We start from the raw sequence: 20,319 nt of genomic DNA on the forward strand, positions 1-20,319 counted from the left end.
CAAGGCAGCCATCATGTGCCACTCCGCCTCCACGTGGGTCGAATCCTTACCCACAGTGCTTCTTGGAATAAGAAATGCTTTCCGTGTGGATCTGAACACCTCGTCTGCTGAAATGGTTTTTGGAGAGGTTTTACGCCTCCCTGGCGAGTATTTTATGCCAACAACCCAGCTAGCACCCTTAGAGGATCCGACTAATTTTGTGTCTCGATTACGACTCATGATTTCATCATTAAAACCAACAAATATCAAGAGACACGGCATTAACCGAAGCTTCATCTTTCGTGATTTGGACACATGTTCGCACGTTTTTCTGAGAGTAGATGCTGTGAGAAAATCTTTACAACATCCATACACCGGACCTCATCCAGTGATCAAGAAAGACAATAAAACTATCACAATAAAAGTGAATGGTTCTATTGTTAAAGTTAGTCTTGACAGAGTTAAACCGGCCTATGTCCTTCAGAATGATGAAGTTAAGCCCTCAACTGTATCTGAAACTTCAAAGGATGTGGATTTTCAAAAGTCATATACGACAAAGTCTGGAAGAAAAGTGACATTCAAGAATCCAATTTCAGTTTGATGGAAATCGCCTTTGTCCTTGCTGTTATTATTATTTTTTTTTTGTTATTTGTTCTTTTTTTTTGTGACTTTTTGGAACCCTCCAAAACTCCATGGACTTCCAGTCTTCGTAGGGGGCTCCTGTAGTGAGCTGACAGATTTATCAGCTGACAGATGTTTTAAATAGTTTATTGAATTTTGGTTGCTATAAAAAGGAAAATAAACAAATAGACATTCTTTTAGGCTTTTCAACCAAAGTGGTTCATTTCTATTTGCTCTAAACAATTAATTGTTAATTACTTGTAAAAGTGTGATAAATTAAACAATAATATTTAGTGGAAACCTCTATACTTTTATTTAAAGTATTTATCCTATTTTAATGAGGTTCTTTTCACTAAATAATCAAATACTGGAACTTTTCAGTATCATTTAATTTATCATTTTTGTGAATAGAAGCTTCAAACAAACCTTGAAATGACAACCATTGGTCGGGTAACCCACTAAACGCTTTTAAAGTGAGCGGAGGTAACTTTAGAGTCTTTGAAGGCCAAGTATTTGCATGAGCAGGAGTAGAAGTGGACTCCTTCTGATATGGTTTCACAATCACTTTAATCTGAATAAATAAGTCACTGATATCATCCTGAACTTTCTCAACTGCCTCAGCATCAAAGTCAGGTATAGAATCAGTAGAAGTCAAGCGAGTAATATATTTATCAAACTCTGAGTACCTGATGCCTGCTTCTTCAGCATATTGCTCCAATTCCTCAAGAGCATCACTCCCTATATCATCAGATACCAAAGTGGAGACACGATCCTTAATTTTCTTAAGGCGATTCAGAATTAATTTGCTCTGTCATTCAAAGGTAGTGAACTTCATCTTGCAGGTTACCCTGAATCTTAATTAAGAGGTAAAATCCAATTACAAACCAGTAAATAATTCAAATATTTCTAATAAGGAAATTAATATCAAAACAAATACTTTGTAAGCAGAAGAGGAAAAAAGTACAATATAAATAACCCTTTTTTAAAAACAAACCTATAAATCAAAAAATGCTCTGACCTATTCAATATCCAGTAGGCTATATTTCAGTTTCCATCAAAGTGTAGGCTACCCACTACAATACCTATGTACACTTGGATATATTAATCTTTTACTCTCAATAATTAGCGCCAAAAAATCTTTAAACTCAATTATTATTTCAATTTTTAGCAACAATGGGTGAATAAATCAAATATTGTAGGCTATATATGAGTCAAAATTTCAAATACAGTATAATATTAATATATAGATATTAAAATCAATAAATTTAATATATAGATATTAAAATCAATAAATTTTCAAAATAATTGTACCCAAGACTACAGAGCTTAAACAATTAATTAGCTTAGCTTAGGCTATCTCCAATAGGACTGTCTCAATAACACTCTCAAACCTAAAGAAAATTCTGTTTAAAATGAATGAAGTCTCAAAATATCCTTATAGGCCTAGTGAAGGTGAAGAAAATTGATAGTTAAATACCACTTGGGATACGTTGAGTTAGGCCTATGCCTGCTTAAAACATCAACAACAATAATTATAAGTTTCTTATGTTAAAAAAGGAATTAAAATAATATAAAATATCAAAGAATCTCAGAGTTCCTTTTTAAACAATAAATTGAGAAAATAATCAATATTTTTCCAGCTCTAGGTTTTTGTTGGTAAAACACTATTTACTTACCAAAATTATTCAAAGGAGCCAAACAAATTATTTCAAAGACAAGTTGAAGACGATTTTCAATAACAAAATTATTTTACAAATTAATTGAGAAATATCAAATTAAGGATATTATTTTCAGTGTATGAGATTCAACAACAAACTATAAATCCTAAAATAAAAACTACAATCCAATCCTTTACACCAACATTCACGAGTGAGGTTATGTTATTGTTTATAACTCATTGACATTGACAAACTGACACAGTGACAGAGTCAAAATTGCACAGTTGCAGCCATCTTAGGTTGCAGACTACACCAGCGCTCCCAACGCATAGTAAAATTGCCTAAACTAGAACTGAAGTCCTTCAATGGTGACACTAAAACATGGATATCCTACATTAACCTTTTTGATACTACTATCCACAACAACAGTAGCTTATCCCTTGTTGAAAAACACCAGTACTTGATAAGTTCACTTGAAGGCGAAGCCTTACACCTAATCAAATCCCTACCGATCTCGTCTGGCAACTATACAGTAGCCTATAATGCTTTACGGGAAAGATACCACTCGAAGCGTAGGCTAATCTCTGTCCACCTCAGTAAAATTGTCGATTTACCCAATATTAATGAAAAATCTATCAAAAACCTCAGATCATTTTTAAATGAGTTTAATGAAAATGAACAAGCTCTTAGTGTTCTTGACTATAATGTCATGGAAGACAACTACCTACTTAGTATGTTGATCTTACGAAAAATGAATTCCAACCTCTGTCAAGTTTTTGAATCAAAACGCATAAACTCTTCTGATTTTCCTCAAGCTAGTGAAATAATCAACTTCCTCAAAGACTTTTGTAACAACAGTGAAGATGCCTCTCTCTGTCACGCTTCACAAGTAGCTCCTCTCCAAATATCCAACCCTCACCAAGTGCCACGTCAAATTTATGAATCATTTCAGTTTCAACATCCCCCTATGGCTTTGATCTGTACTTCAAATGATTTTAAATGTTTTTGTTGCCATAAAAATCACAAAATATACAGTTGCCCTGTCTTTAATAGTAAAACCCCTCAAGAAAGGCTTAAAGTTGTATGCGACTTAAAACGCTGCACAAATTGCCTTGGTAATCACTTTGCTAAACGCTGCAAGTCGACTAATACTTGTAAGACCTGTTTGAAACTTCATCACACACTCCTTCATTTTTGGAAGCCTACTAAGCCTATGGCTGATAACAGAAATCACTCCAACCAAGAACAAAAAGAAGCAATATCAAATTCAAAACCTTCAAAACTGACAGCTGTAACTCCTGGCCATTTCCTTATCAACTCTTCTCTGACAACTGTTCCTGACCCGATAAAGATATCACCTCTTATTAATAATTTACCTCAAGACATCACCCGAAGCCTATGCTGCCGTTGGAGTCAAGAATATTTTAAGACCCCTCATCAGCGTTGTTTCAAGTGGAACCTCAAGAAAGAAAACCTCAATGTAGACCCTGTTTGCTAAAACACACCAGCTCCTCCTAGCTACAGATCAGCTGGATCCTCATTCAAGACCATCATTCAAAGTGTCTTCATACCATTAAGCTGCATTCTTTAAACAATTTTTCAATCCACTCTGGTCAATTGTCATAAACATTTTATATTTTTTTTCAATTTCTCTTTTGTTGAACCTTGTTGGTTCAAAGGGGGCGGTATGTTCAGTCAAGTTGCCTTTGTTTCATCTATTAATTTAAATGTCTTTGTATTTAACATCCCATCATATGACCATTATCCATTGTTGGATTCATTCATCGCGAATCACCTCTCATAACAACATGTTCTCATTATTTCTCTCATAAATTAAATCTTTTATACCAAAACCCTCGATCTTTTACTCTTTATTATTAATAACACCGCACAGCAAGAGTTTTTCAATTTTAAACTAGAACAAAATTCAGATATGACTAGTTTCATTGCTAGCTTGCAAAACATGGCAGTTAAATTGGAAAGTTTAAATCAAAACATTGATGATGACATATTGATGTCTAAGATTTTGGCATCCTTGCCGGATAAGTTCAAACATTTCGTAACAGCCTGGGAGTCTACAGCTAAAACAGATAGAACCTTGTCAAATTTAACTTCACGGTTACCAACAGAGGAAATAAGATGTAAAAACAGTGACACTGAGGATATGATAGCTTTCAAAAGTAAATGTAACAAAGGAAAGCGATACCAAAATTCAAAATTTGATAATTTCAACAAAAGTAAAACTGATTTGAGGCAACCCAACACTGAGAGGAGATGTTTCATTTGTTACAAGCCAGGACATCTTGCTAATACATGTCCTAGTAAAAAGATAGCTGGTTGTAATATTTGTAAAAAGAGGAATCACACAGACAAAGTAAAACCCAAAGTAAAAACTCCACAGCAGATGTATTGTCTCTTGAACACTGAACAGGTCACCGGATAGGGTGGATGATGGTGACTTGAATAAAACAAGGTGCAGGATGTCAGGACAGTCAACCTTGCCATTAAGGATCTTGTGTAGCAACACAAGAATTTCAATGTCAGCAGAAAATCTATGACTCGCAAGAAATTGGAGCCCCAGATCCCGAGAAATGTCTTCAATTGGGACGTGCCGGTAAGGAAATCCATTCCTGACCCCAACCATTCTTTTGAATCTTCTTTGAATGCTCTTCAGGTCTTCAATTAGATATTTTTGGTGAGGGTTTCATACTGGTGAGGCATACTCAAGAATCTGGCATACAAATGTCTTCAGAGCCATTACTAAAGTGTCTCAAATAGGGAAAAACAAAGCCAAGCATTCTATTCACTCTGCTGCAGATGTGAGCTACGTGGGACTCAGGATTTAGTGAAGGTTTCAAAATGACACCTAGGTCCTTTACCTCCTGAACTCGAGTTCTGGGCTCACCACATACATCATCAGCGAAAAGTAGAGAATTCCAATGAAGTCCCCAGGCATGTCTTTTATGAAGACTGAAAATAGATAAAAGCCGAGCAATGACCCATGTCGATCCCCAGAGTAAGAAATAAACTCAGACGAGTTTGCAGACACTAATCTTACAAACATCCTTCTGTTTTGAAGGTAGTTGGTGAACCACTTTATTTTTCCGTTTCCAAACCCCTGGACAAGAAGCCTCCACAAGAGGAGAGTGTGATCCACCGTGTCAAACACTTTAGATGTTGACGCATTATGTCAACATTATTTGTGTTAAAATAATCACAAAAAGATATTAACGATTTGATAAATAATACTTACAAGACAAAGACTATTCATCAGTAGGCCTACTTGACATAAGCAAAAATATTGAACCATAAATACACATAATATGAGCCATAACACATGGAATATACACAAAAATTACATTACACACATGTTTAAAAATTAGCACTATCATAGACAAATAGAATAAATATAGACTGTCAAAGGAAGCTTCCGGCGCCCACTGCTAGGAGTGCCGTGTAGTTAGGCGCACACCGCTGCAGGCAAGGAGCGCAGGAGCCGTATGCTACCAGCAGACGCTGCATTGGTGTGCGCCGTAACTACACGACACTCCTAGCGGTGGGCGCCGGAACATATGCTAACCGCAGCACTGCTGCCGGTCTATATTCATTCTATTTGTCTATGGCACTATCTACCAGCTCAACATTTACTCACAAACACATACACATATAGGCAAAAAAATCATATAACGCAAGAATATTTTAGTTTGTATTTACCAGTCACAACCAAGCTGTATTTTTTATTTAAATTCTCTGACTACTTCTATTTTGCCACATAGTAGACTTACTTAAAGAGCACGGTTAAATTATTTCTGAGTCTGACAATAGGCTACTTCTTTATTTAGGGTTAGTATCGAAGATTTATTTTTTTAGTAACTAAAATAATAAACTGTTCTCAATAAAACATGAATTTAAATAACTTCTTGATAAGCATTACTTGTGTTATTAAATTACCTGAAAGCATAAAAAATATGTCAAATAACACTTATAATAATACTAGCAGAGTACCCATCCTTCGTATGGGGTTGGTGTATAAGCACAAAATTATTATTTAAGTTATAATGTGCTTTGCGTTTGCAATGGGAGAGGATACGGTTTAAGAAAATTTGGTTCTTTTAATTTACGGTATACTATAGTATAGCACATCTACCATAGCAATATTGTTCTACCACTGCACCTAAACAATAGAAAAAAGTTAAGTTCTCATTGTGTATCACAGCTTTTTGTTGCAGCTTGGTTCAAATTATCAGGTTGTCATTAATTCAAAAAAGTTAATAGTGCTACATCCTGTTGGTAAACTTTAAAACTTTATAATGCTATTAAATATCATAGAACCAACTTGTGTAGTTGAAACAGCTGAATAAATTCTTAAATTCCTTTTAAATATGAACGAGGTGTTAGCCCGTCCTGCGTACGGGAATTCAGTAGTCAGTTAAAACCGTGTACAATTCAGATCAGCTAGTTTACACATATAAAGACAAAGTTTCTTGCAGTTTTAATGTGAAAAATCATCTTGTAAACAAATGTTGTGTGACCAAATATGTTTTGATTCCATCATAGGCCTATACGATATGCATTTTAAATCCGATAAGTTTACAATAATAGCTTATTCCCTATAGGTGAAATTCGCTAAAACAGCAATTCTGAAATTTGTACGATGTGAAAAGCGTTGAAGTGACATTTGCAGCCGATTCGCACAGACGCACACTGATAATAGTCAATTGAGAAGTGTATAGACCTAGTCAACGATACCACCTTCCATAGCATACCTCCCTCTTTCATAATTATTATCAGCACAATACAACTACCATACACAATTTCCAGTAGGTCTAAATAGAAACGACCTAAAATAAAACGATATATCCAATAAAATTCACAGTACACATTATTTAACTTTGGTGTCCTAACATCAAAACTAATCGTCACACCTATCCTATATATCAATTTCACTGCATTAATTGCTAAATAAATAAGCGTAAACAAAGAAAAGTAAATACAACTAGTGGCTTGTAGGGACATAAGTCCCTAAAAAGCTCAATACATAATATAAAACAAATTATTCCAATATTTAAACAAACTAAAAAATATATTATCGCTGTGTCAGAATAGATATCCCTGTACGCCATATCTTTTGTGTAAAAAACCGTTTGTTGTTTGACTTTGTTTGCCTTTGATGATGTTATTTTCAATAAATAATTTGAATAAATACATAGCTTTTAACTCTGATAAAGAAAGCAAACATAGAATTGTTTTTGAATAAATGATGGTTTATTAAGGTAGCTTTGGTCTTGTGGTTGATTGTGATAAAAAAGACCTCCCTGATTGGAACTTAGGAAATTGTCTTCGTCAAATAAGAAAAGGCAAATAAAGGTGTTTTGAGGTAAGCTTAGTTCTTTCCCAAACCCGCTAAATTAGCATCCCTACCCAGTTAATAATTCTAAGTTTATACTTCTTTTGTTAGGGTTTATTAGTGTAAAGTAAAGGCATCCCATTGACCAAACTTAACCCTAGATTTCTTCTGATCAACATAAAAAAACTACAATTAGTGAAAGTTTATGTGGTGGTATTCCTCTTAAAGGTGCGATTGACGTTACATATTCTATCAAATTTAGCCTAATCATTGGCTGATTCTTAACTCTTTTGCGAGCAACAGACAGTACCTGTTTAAAATCTCCAAGCATATTGTTTTTCCTCCCATTCGAACTTGTCTTAGTACTTACTTAATTAACAAATATATATTTCCTGTACGAACCTATTCCATCTTTCCATCTTTATTTCTAGGTTATTTTCTAAAGCCATTGAGGTTATTCCACTTCATACAAAGTATAAACACTACAATAAATCTCAAATTTAAAAGAAAGAAAGTGTAGAATAAATCTAGAGCATATGTTTTTAAATAAAAACAAAGCAGAAGTGTTCCATTTAATCTTGAATCGTTAATTATTTAGCCAATGTGGTTATTTAATGTTAAACGTTAAAAATACACATATTTGAAAAGTTTCAAAGTAAAATGATTTATTTCCCCATTCCATAACGTAACTAAATAGTCTTAATTTGTACAGGTTATCCCTGGTTTTATATAGTACGTTGCAGAATTGACTGGCAAATAAGTAATCCAAATTAATGTTATCGTTGCTTATACTGGCTTGATGATAAATCACGATCAGCTGTATTGAAGTAAACAAAAATCTGCAGTAATTGGCTTCTAATGCTTTTCTTATGGAGAACATTTTACGTTATATCTCGTTTTATGGTATCTTTATGGGAATTCTGCTATTTTTCGCGAGTCCCTGGGGTCAAGACCTTTAATTTAAGACATCTCCCACTTTTCTGCGACCTACCAGACGTCCACAATTTTCTGGTAAAAATTTTGTCTTACAGAATTATATATAAGGATAACAGTTTGTTTTGAAACAGCTGTTTGGTTCAAATAAAATTCATTTGAAAAAAAACTGGTCACATGTAGCAGGAATATAAAAAGTAAACACGCTACGCTAGTAAAGCTAATGACGTAATTGTCAATGTTTATTATCCATACCGTTATCAGATCTATCCTTGATAATTACCCACCCTCATTGAATAAATGTACATCGTAATTTCTCATATTAGTTAGTTTAATAAAAGTGATATTTTCACGTTTGGGGGCGCTGTTATAGGCGCCCCCAAACGTAACCACAACTGAACACGATTTCATAAAAGGATGGTTTGTCTAATTGCAGTTACCTAGGTCAATGTTGATGTTGTGTTCAATCTATGTCATCCATCTGTTTATCTTTGTATAAAACCCGGCTGAAGTTGTGGTGGTAATTTAAAATCGTGATTCCTGATTATTCTTTATCTTCTTTTTATGACATCAGTATTTCCGGGCCTAAATCCAAACAAAGTTAAAGCAGACAAACATTAATTGTAAACAAAAAGCTACCATGAAGAATTAAAACATGTAAACTTTGTTATTTTTCTAATCTTTCCTTGAAAAGTGGAGCAGTAAAATAATTTGCATTTATCCTTTTTTATTAACCCTTCCCGGACGGGTGACGGATATATCCGCATAAGTCTTTGGTGATAAAGGACGGGTGATGGATATATCCGCATATGGTTTTTGATGCTCCGGACGGGAAGCGGTTATATCCGCCTTCTTTTCAGACACACTGGCAGGTGCTTGAGCAGTAACCAGCAGATGTTTTGCAGAACCAAGGCGCCACTATCCTGCTCTTTCCATGACTGGGTGACTGCGCTCTCCCCCGCACTCCCCCCTCTCTACTGCGCTAACCCCTCTCTTGCGCCTCACCCCCTCCCGCGCACCTACCACCACTCCTACACCTCCCCTCGACGTTTCGCGCTCAACATTACGTTGTCTCTATTTTTTGTTTACATATTGTTCTTTATTTATTGCCTAACGTTGTCATGGTCATATCTTCAAAGACGGGTGGCGGATATATCCGCTGCATTTCTACTCATCCGAGGACGGGTAGCGGATATATCCGCATAGTTAAAAAGGATAAAAAAAATTATTTTGACAGTATGATGTGTTCCACTGTGTTTCTTTTATGTATACTTGTGTAACAAAACACAAATATGAAACAAAATGTATTTTTTCCTCTAATTTTTTCCCGTCCTATGTCATGATTTGGCCCGTCCGGGAAGGGTTAAGACTCGTGTACAGAGCCTCGATTAGTACTGGGGTTTAAACTGTGGTCTAATTATCTCTACTAATCTTACTTATTTCCTATAATCAATGACAACCTCATAGTTCCATAGTTTATATTTAACCAGCTGTTAGTTAAAACAAATTATATTGCTCTAAAACAAATCGAAGATTACAAAGATTGCTTTAAAAAATAATTTGAACATCCTAGTATTTTACTATGTATATTTAATTAATCTGTCATCCTCTTACAGAAGAATTTAACGTATCAATGATTAGCATTACACATAGTATAAATAAGTCAACCCTAAGTATGTCTTTACATTTTTATCCAAATGCTGAATTTGTGACACAAAAGCTGAATGTTTACAGCTGTTATGTTAAGCAAATTTCTTTATGCCAAAAGCTAGTTTAGAATCTTAGCGTCGGCTGCTAGACTTTTTAAAAATTAAAACTTCATTTCTAAAAAACTGGGACCCTAAATTAAAATTATAGCTTCGACATTCCCTAGTTCTCAAAACTATCTTTCTTTCAACACAAAAATCATGAAAATCCGTCGAGTGGTTGATTCAGAATCGTGAAATAAATAAACACTGTTTTGTTTTAATATTATAGATACTCATAAGGTTAACATGGGAAACTTCAGAGCCACTGGGGCAGAGCCCAAAAGGATTTTTGAGGCAAGAATATGTCTATATGTTAATTGGGAATGTGAGCTATCATTATACCAAATTTCAGCCCAATCCGACCAGTATTTTATGCGTGATTGAACTTCAAACAAACAAACAAATAAAAAACAAACACAAACTTTTACATTTATAATATTAGTAAGATATTTACACTTATACTGTTTGTTTACTCACAAGACTGTAAATACCTATAAAAGATGCTAAGTGGGGATCAATATCAATTGGACACTCCAATCATCTTCAGACCCAATAGGCGAATCACATTCACCTATTACCATTCACCTATTCTCCTATTGGGTCTGATGATGATTGGAGTGTCCAATCGAAATCGATCGCCACTTACCATCTTTTAGCGAATCTCCCTATAGGGAAGTATCTATTACCGTAGGTGGCACGGTAAGACTTAAGCCCGGGACCGATTTACTTTTTCATTTTGATGTCCCCAGAGGCTAAAAATACCATTTGTTCAAATTTTTATATATGTATATATACGTCCGTGAACACAATAACTTGAGTAATTTTTGCCCGATTTTGATGAAATTTTGTTTAAATGTGTAAGGCAGGATAAACTTAAATTAGTTTGCAAACCAGCATGATCGGACCATGGGAACGGGGTTTTACGGAGGGTTTTATGGGGTATAAATGGTTTTTCTAATTTTTGACCCCCAAAACACAAAATTTCCCAATTTCTCTCTAGACCTTTTTAAAGAGCTTAAAAAATCAAATAATTTTGTATATCAAAGTGTTTTTGTACAAGGTAACGGAAAAAATTTAAAAAATTGTAAATTTAAAATTCCCATCGTTATTCTTAAGGAGAATATTGTAAAATGTCTTAGTTTGCTTGTTTATGGTTATATTTTTATCAAACTTGGCAAATTGATTTATTTTTATACTAAACTATTTAATATTTTACTAAAATACCCCCGCCGCAGCAAACCTGCAGACTTAGCGAATTTCCATTTGCCTGATTGGATTTAAACTAAAATGTCTCCTTAAAAATATCACATTTATTCCCTATTTAAACAGAATTAGTTTAATGAGTGCTTAGGTTTGCTGCAACAGGGAGGGTAAAAAAGTTTTTTTTTCATGTAAAATGTTAAAAGATACTGTGGTTTAGTAAGAAATTAATGTATTTTCCAAATTTGATCAAAATATGTTCATAAACAAGCAAACTACAACAGTTGACTTATCCTCCATAAGAATAACATGGGAATTTTAAAATTACAATTTTTTTGAATTTTCTCCGTAACAATTAGGCGCATAATAACGCTTCAATATACTAAATTATTTGTTTTTTTAAGCTCTACAAAATGGTTTAAAAATAAATTGTGAAATTTTGTGTTTTTAGGGTCAAAAATGGGAAAAACCTATTTTTACCCCATAAAACCCCGTTCCCATAGTCCGATCATGCTGGTTCGCGAACTCATTCAAGTTTATCCCGCCTTACACCTTCAAACCAAATTTTATCAAAATCGGACAAAAGTTACTCAAGTTATCGTGCGGATGGACATACATATATATATATATATAAAATTTTGAACGAATGGTGTTTTTGGCCTCTGGGGACATCAAAATAAAAAAGTAAATCGGTCCCGGGCCTAGGTCTTACCATGAGACCTACGGTAATAGCTACTTCCCTATAGGGAAATTCGCTAAAACACACTTTATTAGTTTCCTTGTTGCAGCAAACCTAAGTACTCATTAAACCTATAATGTTATTTAAATAGATTTGATTCAAAATCAATTCAGACGAATGGAAATTCGCTTAGTCAGCAGGTTTGCTGTGGCGGGGGTATTATATGTATTTACCGTCTTGTAAAAAACAGTATAAGTGTAAATATATTATTATAAGTGTTATTTGACGTACTTTTTGTTCTTTCAGATGAATTTAAAAGATAATTTCCTTTTTAAAAGACCAAACTATTAAAAGCACGACCAAACAATTAATGCCCTTAATATCACAATATTTTCATGTAGGCAAGATGATGCTGTATCCGGTTCTCTGACATTGAATTGTCTATTGTGCAATAGTGTACTGTCCCTGAATTTTCTTACAATAGTAATTTTATCAGTCAGACTTGTGTGCTAGCTGTGTTTGGTGCGTTAACGCAAGCAAATACATAGCTGACCTTTATTTTACTGCTTTTTAGATTTGGTAATGATTTGCTTAAAATTGAAAACTCTATAATAAAATTTTGTCTATTGATTTTCACTTTCAATTATTCCTATCCACTGCCAGTTATTAGGATCGGCATTGACTCTTGACTATCAATTCTCAATACCCATACCAATGTTCCAGAATAGGTGGCATCAAGAATCGACACATCCCTACACTAAAGCTTCTTGTTTCTTTTTCTTCTTTTCCTGTCTTTTTCCGCATCATACTGAGTAATCAAAATCAGGTGATCTGATAGATCATCACTTTGCCGTTGTTTGCTAACCACAACTCAAGTCACCGTGCAGACAATGTATCACAACACAACAACCTAACTCAACTTACAATACAGAAGGTTATATAAAGCTTTACAGAAGGTTATATAAAGCTTTTTTATAAATGGCAAGATACAAACGGCACACGTCATGTTCTACTTCGGAAAATGTAAATAAAACGTTACTAAGAACACATGATAACTTCTAACAAGCAACAACATTTTTTTGTAAGTAAGAAGGGGTCCCCTTGAGGCAGGGGCCCTCCGTGATTGCTGACCTGGCCAGTCCAGGCCTGAGTATCTCCTTAGATATGCGTGGCCCTGAGAGCAAGAGTAATTAAGTACTGTTGGACAATGTATTAAGGAGTTACATTATGATTGTTGTAGAATGTATCTGTACTTATGTGCAGGAGTCAGCAGTATTGAGTCAGGTAGCTAGCAGTCTACAGGGAGCCAAGCTGGATGCAGTCATCTGTGTGGCTGGTGGCTGGGCCGGTGGAAATGCAGCAAGCAAAGGTACAGCAACATTTAATGACATCGTTTTATTTTAAAACAATACTCCCGCCGCAGCAAACCTGCAGTCTTAGCGAATTTCCATTTCCCTGGTAGTACTTAGGTATGCTGTAACAGGGAGGGTAAAAAAGTGTTTTTTGTTGTAAAATGTTAATACTGTAGTTTATTAAGAAATGAATGTATTTTCTAAATTTGATCAAAATATGTTCATAAACAAGCAAACTGCAACAGTTGACTTATTCTCCATAAAATAACATGGGAATTTTCTCCGTAACTAATAGGCGCTTAATAACGGTTCAATATACTAAATTGTTTTTTTTAAGCTCTACAAAATGTTTTGGAAAGAAATTTGGTGTTTTAGGGTAAAAAATGGGAAAAACCTATTTTTACCCCATAAAATGAATAATAATGAATAATGAATAAATAATGAATAATGAATTTATTTCCTCAAAAACAAACAATCATCAAATCATAAGACAATTCGGAAATTAACTGACCACTTTGTCCAGTATTTGTGGTCAGTGTACACAAAACTTATCTTATCTATACATTAAATGAAGAGTTCAGCCTTATCAGTCCTACTAAAATTATCACTCCTGCTGCTACCTGTAGCGTTACTAAAAATTAAAATATACATATGTGACTGCCTGAACTGTAAATAATGAACACAAAATATATAAAAAACGTACTACAATTTAACGATATGAAAAACATAGATTTTATTCTTAAACATTCCGAAGCAACAAAGTATCATTTATATTACATAACCATTCTTTCAACCTTTTACAAAAACTGTTAACATTATTACTTCTTTTTATCTCAATTGGCAACCTTTAAAAAACAAAAGGTCCCAAAAATAAATACAAATGTTTGAACAGTTCTTTGTTAACTTTAGGGGTCCTGTAAAACAAATTATCTACGCTTCTAGTATCGTAATATAGGTTATCAGTTCCATTATTCCCACTTTTAAGATAAAACAATTTTAATACTTTAAATATAAAAAGATTCTGAATTGGCATTATTTTTGATTGAAAGTATAACGGAAATGAGCTTTCTCTCAACTGTTTATTCAAAATAATTCTTAAAAAATGATTTTGAGTTGTTCTTAAACTATTGATGAAACTTTTGAAAGTACTTCCCCAGCATATTGATCCATATTGCAAACGTGAATGTATTAGTGCGTAATAAAGTGTTTTCAATAAATGCTCTTCACAAAAATGTTTCAAAAAATAAAATTTTCTAATTGACCTTTTGATGTTTGCATGCAGAATTTGAATGTGTTTTCCCACGTAAATTTTTCATCAAAGTGTATCCCAAGGTCACATTGGCAATCTACACGTTTGCAGCCTTGTATGTGATACAAAATAGGAGCTGAAAAAGAAAATTCTCTGTAACCAAAATTTATAAACTTTGTTTTACTAACATTAACTTTCATTTTGTTTTTTAAGCACCAATCTTGGAGTATGCCTAAATCAAACATTAAATTCATTTTTAAAACTTCCTCATCCTTATTAGAATAAAGAAAACCAATATCATCGGCAAAAGCTTGGATTTGACCTTTAAAATTCTTGTCAAGCAAATCGTTAATAAAAACAAGGAATAAAATTGCTGAGGTAACCAAGCCCTGCGGCACACCTACAGTGACGAGCAGTGGTCTGCTGAGGCAGTCACCTACCCGTACTTGCTGTTCTCTGCCAGTCAGGAAGCTGCGGAACCAACTGAGCGCCACACCTCTGATACCAGCTGCCTCAAGCTTAAATAGTAAGATATTATGGTTAACCAGGTCAAAGGCCTTCATAAAGTCAACAAAGAGACCTGTCGTTTTATTGCCATCGTTAAAACTTGAATATATTAAATTTGTAAAATTCAACAGAGCATCTTCTGTAGATCTTCCTCGCTGAAACCCAAACTGCCATTGAGAAAAAAAGTTTATTTGATTGAAATACTTTACTAGTCTATTAACCATTAGCTTCTCCAATATCTTAGAAAAAGTTGAAAGCAGACGGATTGGTCTTATGTTGTTCAATTTTATTAAGTTTGGCTTCTTGAAAATTGGTATTACGCGACTTAATTTTAACTTAGTAGGGAAAATACCTTCACTAAAACTTTTATTAAAAATATAGGTTAAAACATGTGCAATGTATTGAGCTATTTTAAAAATTAATAATGCATTAAAATTGTCGAAACCCGAAGATGTTTTATTTTTTAAACCATTAATGACACCTATAATTTCGTTTTCCGTGGTTGGCACAATAAAAAAAGATTGGCAATGCTGATGTAGACCCAGGCCGGCCAGTGAAGGTGTATCGTTATCAGGTTGCACAATGTTCATCAGATAATGATTAACTCTATCTGCTACACTTTGTGTTTTACTGTCAATAGTTCCATCCTCAGCTCAGCCTTATCAAAACACTGATTACGGGTTTCACCAGTTAGGCTATTTATGACCCTCCACTGTCTAGCGGGGTCCCCATCAGCATTTCGAATATGATTTGAATAATACAATTTTTTGACATCTATTTCAAGTTTTAAATTATTGTAGAACATTTTATAGTGATTTCTTTAAACTAAATCATATGGCCTTTTTTAATTAACACGTACAGTTTTTTCCTTCTACCTATTTTTTTTTTAAGAGACTTGTTGTCATCCAAGGACTTAGTAGTTTAGTAGTTAATTAAATCAAACTTCTCATAACATAAATCAACATTGGTTTCATTAAAAACTTTGTCCCAACTAATAGACTTAAAACAACAATAACCAGGTCCGTGAAGTTGGCGTACCCATATTAGCGTATCCACTTTTGATCATACCAATCGTTAGTTCATCGTTAGTTCTCGATAGTTCCCAAATTTTTTCGTTAGTTCTCAAAAAATAAAAAAGTTATAGCCGATTATAAGTGGATACGCTAACTTCACACTTCCGGGTTCTAGCACGGGCCGTATTCTGAGGAGAAATGTTTACATCTACATACCAATCGTTAGTTCTTCGTTAGTCCTCGATAGTTCCCAAATTTGTTCGTTAGTTCTCAAAAAATAAAAAAGTTATGAGGCATACAAAGTGGGTACGCTAACTTCACAATTGTACAATTTCCAGCGGGAACAGTTTTTTTACTATAAATGCCTATATCTATATACCAATCGTTAGTTCTTCGTTAGTTCTCGATAGTTCTCCAATATTTACGTTAGTTCTCAAAAAATAAAAAAGCTACGAGGCACACAAAGTGGGTACGCTAACTTCACAACTATACAATTTCCAGCGGGCACCGTTTTCTGACTATAAATGCTTATATCTATACACCAATCGTTAGTTCTTCGTTAGTTCTCGATAGTTCTCCAATATTTACGTTAGTTCTCAAAAAATAAAAAAGTTACGAAGCATAAAAAGTGGGTACGCCAACTTCACAATTATAGAATTTCCAGCGGGCACGGTTTTTTTACTATAAATGCCTATATCTATATACCAATCGTTAGTTCTTCGTTAGTTCTCGATAGTTCTCCAATATTTACATTAGTTCTCAAAAAATAAAAAAGATAAGAGGCAAACAAAGTGGGAACGCCAACTTCACAATTATAGAATTTCCAGCGGGCACAGTTTTTTTACTATAAATACCTATATCTATATACCAATCGTTAGTTCTTTGTTAGTTCTCGATAGTTCTCCAATATTTACGTTAGTTCTAAAAAAAAAAAAATAATAACGAAGCATAAAAAGTGGGTACGCCAACTTCACAATTATAGAATTTCCAGCGGGCACAGTTTTTTTACTATAAATGCCTATATCTATATACCAATCGTTAGTTCTTCGTTAGTTCTCGATAGTTCTCCAATATTTACGTTAGTTCTCAAAAAATAAAAAAGATAAGAGGCAAACAAAGTGGGTACGCCAACTTCACAACTATACAATTTCCAGCGGGCACCGATTTCTGACTATAAATGATTATATCTATATACCAATCGTTAGTTCTTCATTAGTTCTCGATAGTTCTCCAATATTTACGTTAGTTCTCAAAAAATAAAAAAGCTACGAGGCACACAAAGTGGGTACGCTAACTTCACAACTATACAATTTCCAGCGGGCACCGTTTTCTGACTATAAATGCTTATATCTATACACCAATCGTTAGTTCTTCGTTAGTTCTCGATAGTTCTCCAATATTTACGTTAGTTCTCAAAAAATAAAAAAGTTACGAAGCATAAAAAGTGGGTACGCCAACTTCACAATTATAGAATTTCCAGCGGGCACAGTTTTTTTACTATAAATGCCTATATCTATATACCAATCGTTAGTTCTTCGTTAGTTCTCGATAGTTCTCCAATATTTACATTAGTTCTCAAAAAATAAAAAAGATAAGAGGCAAACAAAGTGGGAACGCCAACTTCACAATTATAGAATTTCCAGCGGGCACAGTTTTTTTACTATAAATACCTATATCTATATACCAATCGTTAGTTCTTCGTTAGTTCTCGATAGTTCTCCAATATTTACGTTAGTTCTAAAAAAAAAAAAAAATTACGAAGCATAAAAAGTGGGTACGCCAACTTCACAATTATAGAATTTCCAGCGGGCACAGTTTTTTTACTATAAATGCCTATATCTATATACCAATCGTTAGTTCTTCGTTAGTTCTCGATAGTTCTCCAATATTTACGTTAGTTCTCAAAAAATAAAAAAGATAAGAGGCAAACAAAGTGGGTACGCCAACTTCACAACTATACAATTTCCAGCGGGCACCGATTTCTGACTATAAATGATTATATCTATATACCAATCGTTAGTTCTTCGTTAGTTCTCGATAGTTCTCCAATATTTACGTTAGTTCTAAAAAAAATAAAAAAGTAACGAGGCCTACAAAGTGAGTACGCTGACTTCAAAATTATAAAATTTCCAGCGGGCACTGTTTTCCGACCAAAAACACTTATATCTATTTACCAATTCATCTTCACACAATGAAAATCAAAGTAACACCGACATTAGAATAACTATCACATTATGATTCTCTCGAAGAGAAAGGATTGCTTATCAGTTCCAGGATAGCGCTTATCTGTGATATCCGCAATAGTAGTTGCAGGTGTCACTCGGTTAGATTATTTTTTAGGAGTGATAATTTTGATTACGGTATCAAAATGATTAACAGTTGAATATATTCAGTTAATTAGAACATCCAAAAAAGACAACGCTTCCAAAAATTGGTTTTAGATAAGCAATGCAATCATATTTATACCTACTTAGTTGTGTGAAAAAGTGCATTTTATAAAAAGTCCATCATGGAAACAAAATAAACTATCCATCAAAATGAAAACCAGAGTCTGCTAAGTAAAATGGTATAAAGTAATTTATGAGCAGTGATTATTTGAATTGGACTAAGCAGATAAAATATGTACGATCAAAGAACTTCTGTTTGGTTAATTGAACTAATCGTTTGTATTGTTTGTATTTGTTTGTGTTCGGTATTAGTATTATAAAATTACATCATTAAACGTAACACGTAACGAGTGACAGTTGCACGGATTGAGACTGGAAGGTCATACGGACTTGAACAAACTGGAGACTGGAGTGGTGGATGGAATAAATGTGTACAACACATTACTAGCATGGCGTATTGGGTATGGCGGGGTCGAGACAATATTTATTTAGTTGTATAGTAGTATACTGTAAGCAATTTTCGTTGAATGAAGGTGCGCGATGGAAATCAGAAGTATTAAATAAGTTTATCTATTCATTACTGGCTATACGTCTATTCATTTAATTTTTTTAGAACTAACAAAAAAATCGGTGAGCTATCAAGATCTTACGATTAATATTAGGATATAGGCACTTTTAGTCAGACAAGGGTGCACGCTAGGAATGATTTGGGTGTGAGGTTGGCAAAACCACGTTTAAGACCTTATTGCCTTTTTATTTTTTAAGAACTAGTAATAATATTGGGGAACTAACAAGTAATAACGAAGAACTAAAAATTGGCAAATAGATATAAGCGTTTTTAGTCAGAAAACTGTGCCCGCTGGAAATTTTATAATTTTGAAGTCAGCGTACTTACTTTGTGCGCCTCGTAACTTTTTTTATTTTTTGAGAACTAACGTAAATATTGGGGAACTATCGAGAACTAACGAAGAACTAACGATTAGTAAATAGATATAGGCATTTATAGTAAAAAAACTGTGCCCGCTGGAAATTCTATAATTGTGAAGTTGGCGTACCCACTTTTTATGCTTCGTAACTTTTTTATTTTTTGAGAACTAACGTAAATATTGGAGAACTATCGAGAACTAACGAAGAACTAACGATTGGTATATAGATATAGGTATTTATAGTAAAAAAACTGTGCCCGCTGGAAATTCTATAAATGTGAAGTTGGCGTACCCACTTTGTTTGCCTCTTATCTTTTTTATTTTTTGAGAACTAACGTAAATATTGGAGAACTATCGAGAACTAACGAAGAACTAACGATTGGTATATAGATATAGGCAATTATAGTAAAAAAACTGTGCCCGCTGGAAATTCTATAATTGTGAAGTTGGCGTACCCACTTTTTATGCTTCGTAACTTTTTTATTTTTTGAGAACTAACGTAAATATTGGAGAACTATCGAGAACTAACGAAGAACTAACGATTGGTGTATAGATATAAGCATTTATAGTCAGAAAACGGTGCCCGCTGGAAATTGTATAGTTGTGAAGTTAGCGTACCCACTTTGTATGCCTCGTAGCTTTTTTATTTTTTGAGAACTAACGTAAATATTGGAGAACTATCGAGAACTAACGAAGAACTAACGATTGGTATATAGATAT

The 20,319-nt window shown here is 33.9% G+C and overlaps 1 protein-coding gene across 2 annotated transcripts in view; it reads left to right on the forward strand.

Moving 5' to 3' along the window:
• Nucleotides 1-20,319, forward strand: part of LOC128983693 (dihydropteridine reductase) — a 73,636-nt gene that overhangs the window by 40,215 nt on the left and 13,102 nt on the right. For both annotated transcript variants that reach the window (XM_054403092.1, XM_054403093.1), the window contains exon 3: nt 13,429-13,534. In XM_054403092.1, coding sequence (XP_054259067.1) covers nt 13,429-13,534 — 106 coding nt within the window. The remainder of the gene's footprint in view (nt 1-13,428; nt 13,535-20,319) is intronic.

The sequence above is a fragment of the Macrosteles quadrilineatus genome, unplaced genomic scaffold (assembly GCF_028750875.1).
Source record: "Macrosteles quadrilineatus isolate MER2022 unplaced genomic scaffold, UCM_ALF_1.0 Scaffold_1__1_contigs__length_201487025, whole genome shotgun sequence".
Taxonomy (NCBI): Eukaryota; Metazoa; Arthropoda; class Insecta; order Hemiptera; family Cicadellidae; genus Macrosteles; species Macrosteles quadrilineatus.